We start from the raw sequence: 6,677 nt of genomic DNA, 5'->3' as shown, positions 1-6,677 counted from the left end.
ATTGGCATCCTTGACTGCTAATAAGCACTCACATGAAAGTGAGTTCCTGTCGCCTTCCAGCTCTCTCGTTCTCTCCTGCAGCAGAAAAGTGAAGTTCTCTGCCTAAACAATCGAGAATCCCCGTGGGAGAACCGTGACCGGGTGGAAGTATAGGAGGAATGTGAAGCGGAGTAGCAGATCATGCTCCAGAAGATGATTAAAACGCACGACACGCACTCTGGTATTTGAAGACGTGAACATATTGTGTTTATTCAATGCAGACACAGAATATGAATATGTAGGTGAATATAGAAGAGAAAAAAAAAGCAAGATTTATTTGAAAAATAAACAAAAAGGGGGGTTAAAAAGAAAAACATTCTAAAATATTCAGTGACAGCAAAAGAAAAACATGAAATAACCAATAGTTCTTTAAAAAAAAAAAAGATCTAAAGGAACCATGACAGGAATAAAACACAGCCTTCGGATAGAACAATGTTTTATGGCTCCTACAGATCTTGGCAGCTTCAGGAGCCCATCAGCAGTCACCTTGAGAAAAAAACGACCACTTTCAGTGTTCTAACTAAAATTCCTCAACCAGAGGATTTTCTTTTTGTTTAATTTCCCCCTTTGCTATTCCAAAAATTTTAGAACCCGTCAAGATGCTATCCAGGAAGTATATTGGTAGAAAGCAGGTCTTCAGCATGTCTTGACTTCCTGTTGAGCCACTTCAAGAAGGTTCTGCAGCTGCTTGCTGCAATAATCTGGGAATGTTGGAGAAACAGTATTATGCACAGGTCAAGAAGTGCTCTCTTTCTTAAGATGTTTATCTTTCTGTCTTCCTAAAGAATGGTCTGACCCAGCTCAGAGTCTGATGACTTAATAATAGCCCAAGGTTCGTGTTTCACATACAGTGCTGTGAAGATGTTATGTATCACTTCCTGATTTCTTCTATTTATTTTTTTGGTCACACTTACATGTTTCCCATGTTTCTTCAAAAAATGTATAATCTTAGACAAAGATAACACCAATCAATCCAAAATGCAGTCTTTAAACGATCATTTTGTTTATTAAGGCAAAAATGTTATCCAAACCTTCCTGGTGTAAAAAAGTAGTTGTCCTAAAAACTGGTTGTACCACTCTTAGAAGCAAGAACTGCAATCAAGACTTTGCGATAACTGACAATGAGTGTTTTACATCGCTGTGGAGGAATTTTGGCCCATTCGTCTTTGTTGAATAACATTTTTCCCTTAATAAATCAAATCTTTAATAAAAAGTGCATTACGTGGAAAACTGGAAAACTTTGTGGTTCCTGTGTTATCCACATTGTGGTCACTGTATTTTCAAAATAAAATATTTAAATAAATAATGAAATTATCGTTCTATTATTATTGCTTACACCTCTTATATTGGACTTATGGGTATTTGTAAGATAGTGATAGGAGTAGGGAAGTTTCAGCACTACTACAAATAAAAGTGTCCGTGTTCTGCAAGGAGTTGATTTCAGTCATTAACTTCCTCATTCACAGGGATGTTTTGTAACAAAATGAGTATGCATATTGCATGATTTCACTTCCAGCTGATGGAAAACCACCTAGATTTTACACGCAAACAGGTGCTAGACTTCCCCATCAAAATCTGGATAATACATTTTAAGGCAAAACTGCAGTGACGCAGTGTTTTCACAACAACCACGTGTTTCTGTGAGAGACCTAGTCCATCTTGCAGGACAGATGGACTAGGACTTCAAATGCTTTGCAGGTATGAGACTTACCGAAGATTCGCCTCCATGTGGGGGGCAAGCAAAAGTGGTAGACGGTCATGTAGTAAACTGGAACCCCAGACAATGTAACTACACAACTACATCCTGTGTTCCAAGGGTCCGAGTAAAGAGAGAGACCCACAATGAAGAAAGACACCGCTGTGAAGGTGACTGCGACGACCAACGGCACCTTAATGTTAATAACCACAATGTAGCAAATACATAAACAAACAAACCAATAAATTGTTCAGTTTAACATGTAGTAAGACAAAAAGGCTTTGCAATTCAGTACAATATGCTAACCTTAAAAGGTCTAGGGTGGAGGGGGAAACGATATCGATGGATGAGCATCCCCAAGGTTGCCAAGGCAATGAAGAACCAATGAGAAAAGGAGGTAAGGCTGATGAGCTGGGAAATATCTCCACTGATTAACATGATCACCATCAGTGGGTACTGGAGACACACAGAAAACAGAGTAACTCTTATGTCACTGTTACACACACAGTGATTAAATACACAGAATCAAGAATCATCTCATATCTTTTTAAGGTGAATTAAATATACAGTTTAAATATATTTAATAAGATATTCACGATAAAATATTAGGACTTATTCTTGGTTGAAATTAAACATTCTACTTTGAGAGTTTTTGACCAATGCCTTGTCTTCTGTACTTTATTTTCAAAGCGTTTTACTATTTATTTACGTAGATGACTGGTTTATAATGTGTGGACAGCTCTTTACCATTAACAGCAAAGCAGGTAAAGGTGTGTGTCTGCGGATATGGATTGTGGAAAAGATCTGTGGCCAGTAGCCCTCTCTGGCTCCAACGAAAAGCATCCTGCAAGACAGAGCTCTCACATGAGTTCAAAGCCACAGAAAAGATGGCAGTAATCATGTTTTAAGAGGTCCGAATACCTTGGTGACACAAAGATGCCACCATTAAGTGTTCCGAGGCAAGATAAGGCCACAAGTACTGGAATTACAGAATCCAATCCCTGAAGAGCACAGGTGGCGAATGTCTGCGGGACAGAGAGCTTATCACACAAACTCTGTACACACATCGCTCTGATTTTTCTTTTTTAATACAGTACAGAATGTGATGTACCACAGCCACAGCATCAGACAGCAGCAGCTCAGTGGGAGCCAACATAGTGTAGTAGGCCACATTAACAAGCACATATAAGACTGTCACGGTCACCATAGACGAGATTATTGCCAGTGGGATGTTTCTGTTAAGACAGGATACAGACAGAGTGATATAAGAGCTGCAGCCAACTTGGTCTGAGAAACAAAAAATGAAGATGCAATCTACCTGCTTGGATTTTTGACCTCTTCTGTGACAAAGTTCAAATTGGACCTAAAGAAAAATAAGGAATGACACAGGCATCTGATGTTTGTAACAGTATGATTTAATGGACTGTACAAAGCTAAGCAAAATAGTTTTGTATAAATTATGGTAAAAAAAACCCAAACCCAAACATGTTAAAATCGTTTGTATTTGTAGCAGCTCTCCTGATATAATATGTTTGCTTACCATCCACTGTAGGCATATAGGCCATTATAGATGGCGAGTGGCAGCCTGTCTAATGTTAATGATTCAAACTCAAAACCATTCTGGAAGTTTTCAGTCTTTCCTGCAAAAAGGATGATACAGAAAGAGATGACAACCAACTGAATGCATTGTAATTATTATTATTATTGTTATTGTTGTTGTTGTTGTTGTTATTATTATTATTATTATTATTATTAGTGGTAGTAGTAGTAGTACAAAATCAATTCTGCAAAATTTGGGTTGCTGTGCAAAAATGTACAAAAACGATGCAAGAATTTACAAATCTTATATTTCGTGCACAACTGAACATGGAAAATATATTGAATGATCACACAGAGAAAATCCCAGTCTCTGAAAAGCAATGTCGTATTTTCAATTGAACATAAATTTGGGCCAAAGCCATGTTTTACCACTGTGCAAGAATGTTACATTATTCTGATTTTTTTTTTTTTTTTTTTTTGCAGAGTAGTGAACCTCTGTACATTTCTACTTCTGAGAAACTCTCTAAAATGCTCTTCTTATATCCAGTCATATTGCTCATTTGTTGCTAGTTAACCTAATTAGTTCCTGAAGCTGGTTCTTTTTAGTATTTCTTACTTTTTTCAGCTTTTTTTCAGTATTTTTTCTTTTCTTTTTTGGGTGGATCTTTACAGTTAGGAAGTCTGTGTCTTCAGAAATAACAATTACGTGTTCCCACCTTTGACCAAAGCAATGATGCCAGGGATGATGATGAGGACTAAAGCAAACATCTTAATGAAAGTCAAAGAGACCTGGATGTGAGATGCCATGCGCACACTCCAGCAGTTGACTGCCACAAGAAATGCTACAGACACACAAAGATAAACAACTGGCAAAATAAACTATTGTGGTTAGTATAATACAAACATGTAAAAAAAATAAAAATACAGGACTGTGCAAAGTTGTTGAGTCATTCTTCATCTCTTTATATTTTGCAAGGAAAATGGGAAATAGATGAATGAGTAAAATTTCTGCACGCATGGAAATATGTGTTCTGTTTGGAAGTATATAGGCAAAACAAGTTTGTACAAAATTGCAGAAACTTGTTTTTACAATTTAAATGAGCTTTAAAGATTTGGTACTCCGACCTTTATTCTTGAACTCCCTAGTTCTCCAGGCTTCTTGAAGGACATTCAAAGATCTTCTTTACATGTTGGCTGCCTCCTTTTCTTTCCTCTCTCAAGCTGATTTTTGTCAAGTTCAGATCTGAGCTCTGATCTGAGTCCATGACTGATAGTTTTCAATTGTGTGTTTTTCTATTCACATATACTTTTACTGCTTTGGCAGGGTATTTGGGATCATTTCAAGCTGAAAAATGAAAATATTCCCAGTCAGATACTTTCCAGCTGATATTGAAAGGTTTATAAAAGTCAGACGTTTCTTTTGTGTGTTCAGAATTCCAACAATTTTGACAAGATCTCCAAAATCACAGCATGAAATCAAGCCCCAAACCATGACAGAGCCTCCACTGTGTTAGCGCTGGTTCAGACACTCACTGTTGTACCTCAGTGATTTGAACAAAACAATATTCCATGAAACCAGACTTTCAGTTTGTTGTATTGTAGCATACCTCAGTGGCTTTGTAACAGACACTCTTCCACTTAGACCATTTCTAATACGGCTTCTGTGAATTTTAGATGGATTACCTGAAGGCCTAGATGCATACCTCAGTCTCTACTGGATTTTTCCTATAACTTAAGGACATGTTCATTGGATTTTGTTCATCTGCTACAGATTCTTTTAACCACTTTTTCCCATTTCCTCAACATTTCAAAGGAAACACTGCACACTTGAGAGGTTTTTGGTTAATAACACTTTAGGAATCACTTTGTGAGAGCAAAAATACAATCTCTTGCCCTGTTATCTTTTCTGTTCTTCATAGAGTCAGCTAAAGAAATTAGAGAAAAATTATTACAAGACAGTCTATTTGGAAGCAAAACATAAAGAAATCAAGGTAGACTCAAGACTTTCGCACAACACTGAGAACTGAAAACCACTCACTCACTCCAAGGATGCTCACAAGTTTGATTAGCATTGTCGGAGCAGCACATGGTGCGAAGAATGGCTCCACCACATAACGACCGAAGGCCAAGGACACAAGGGAAGTCGAAGCTGGTCTGGATATTAAAAATATTTTCAGTGATTAAGCGCTGACTCTATTTTATAACTCTAGCCTGATAAATAATAATCTTACCTGATAAAAAAGAACTCAACCCAGAGTCGGAGGAAAGCAGGAAGGGGTCCTAATGTCTCCAATAGATACGTGAAGTGACCCCCTGATTTTGTAAAAGTGGTGCCTAGTTCAGCATAGCACAGTGCCCCTGGAAGAACAGAAAATAAGCACATGAAAATTTTTTGATTGTGATTTGACAATCAAAGGCCTTTCTGACAAAACCTTTAAAGAATTTGATCATCATGTTGGGCTCAAATCAGATTTTGTGGTTATTAGACAAATGTATACATTGAAGATACCTATTACATGTAATATTTATGACCAGCTTAAGAGATTTATTTTTACATCTGTAATTATTGATGAACTTTGATAAATTTTGATAACCAAGCTTGCAACATGATGCTTCAAAATGTGTAGTTCACGAAACAATGAATTGACATCTTTAATTTACAGTTTATGGAATTTTAAGCTTGAGACATAAATACAGCTTTTAAAAGACAGAATACACTTTATTCAGATCTTACCAAACAAGGAGAGGACCCCACACAGTCCCCACACTAGAAGTGACAGCTCCACGCTGCCACTGTTCATTAGGACTCCCTTCGGTGCAATGAAGATCCCACTGCCCACCACTGTTCCCATGATGAAAGATACAGCAGGCAGCAGCCCAATCTCCCTCCGAAGGTGCACCAGCTCCTCGTCCGTCTTCTTCTTGTTATCGTCCTCTTTATTCATCTGTGTGTGTCCCATTTGTCCGTGGCTGCAGGTCACAAAGTAAATGAGCTTGAAGCTATAACAGAAAGAAGCCTCGACCTACACGTTTTTCTGTGTTCACTCGCTCTTACTCCATTGTCCAGCCTGACTAGGGAACAAAGCCAGTACTCTTCCAAACTTCAGCCATTAAACATAACAGCTTTAAGCCTTGACGCTTTTGTGTGGAGCTTGTCAGAGTCCTTTTAGACTCAAAGAGAAAAGAGTTGGGATGTTGCAGAAACAGCTACATAGACTGCACATAGCTACTTTTAACAAGGTTCACACAAGCTGTCATTTTCCTCTGGTTTCACACAGTTTATGTGTTCTCATTTGTCTACCTACTACAGAATGTTCATTTATCACTGCTTCCCTTCCTGTAAAAGTCACAACACGTCACTGATATTTACAAATTTATGAAAAGAATTCAGCTACAGATTGTC

General features: G+C 37.8%; 1 protein-coding gene across 1 annotated transcript; it reads right to left on the bottom strand.

Annotated features, from left to right (window-relative positions):
• Positions 1-286: 286 nt before the first annotated feature.
• On the bottom strand, positions 287-6,234 carry LOC146663606 (cystine/glutamate transporter-like). Its single transcript, XM_085415295.1, has 12 exons — positions 6,009-6,234; positions 5,506-5,632; positions 5,313-5,428; positions 3,991-4,116; positions 3,276-3,375; positions 3,054-3,098; positions 2,847-2,970; positions 2,657-2,760; positions 2,483-2,579; positions 2,042-2,191; positions 1,751-1,928; positions 287-740 (listed from the first exon to the last, which is right to left on the bottom strand). Exons 1-12 carry the CDS (start codon positions 6,232-6,234, stop codon positions 676-678), a joined length of 1,458 nt encoding a protein of 485 aa, XP_085271421.1. The 3' UTR covers positions 287-675.
• Positions 6,235-6,677: the final 443 nt, after the last annotated feature.

The sequence above is a fragment of the Rhamphochromis longiceps genome, linkage group LG8 (genome assembly GCF_057381845.1).
Source record: "Rhamphochromis longiceps isolate RC_006_pf linkage group LG8, R_longiceps_female_GT1.1, whole genome shotgun sequence".
Taxonomy (NCBI): domain Eukaryota; kingdom Metazoa; phylum Chordata; class Actinopteri; order Cichliformes; family Cichlidae; genus Rhamphochromis; species Rhamphochromis longiceps.
Note: the sequence above shows the minus strand (reverse complement) of the source record. Positions and strands in the feature narration are given on the sequence as shown.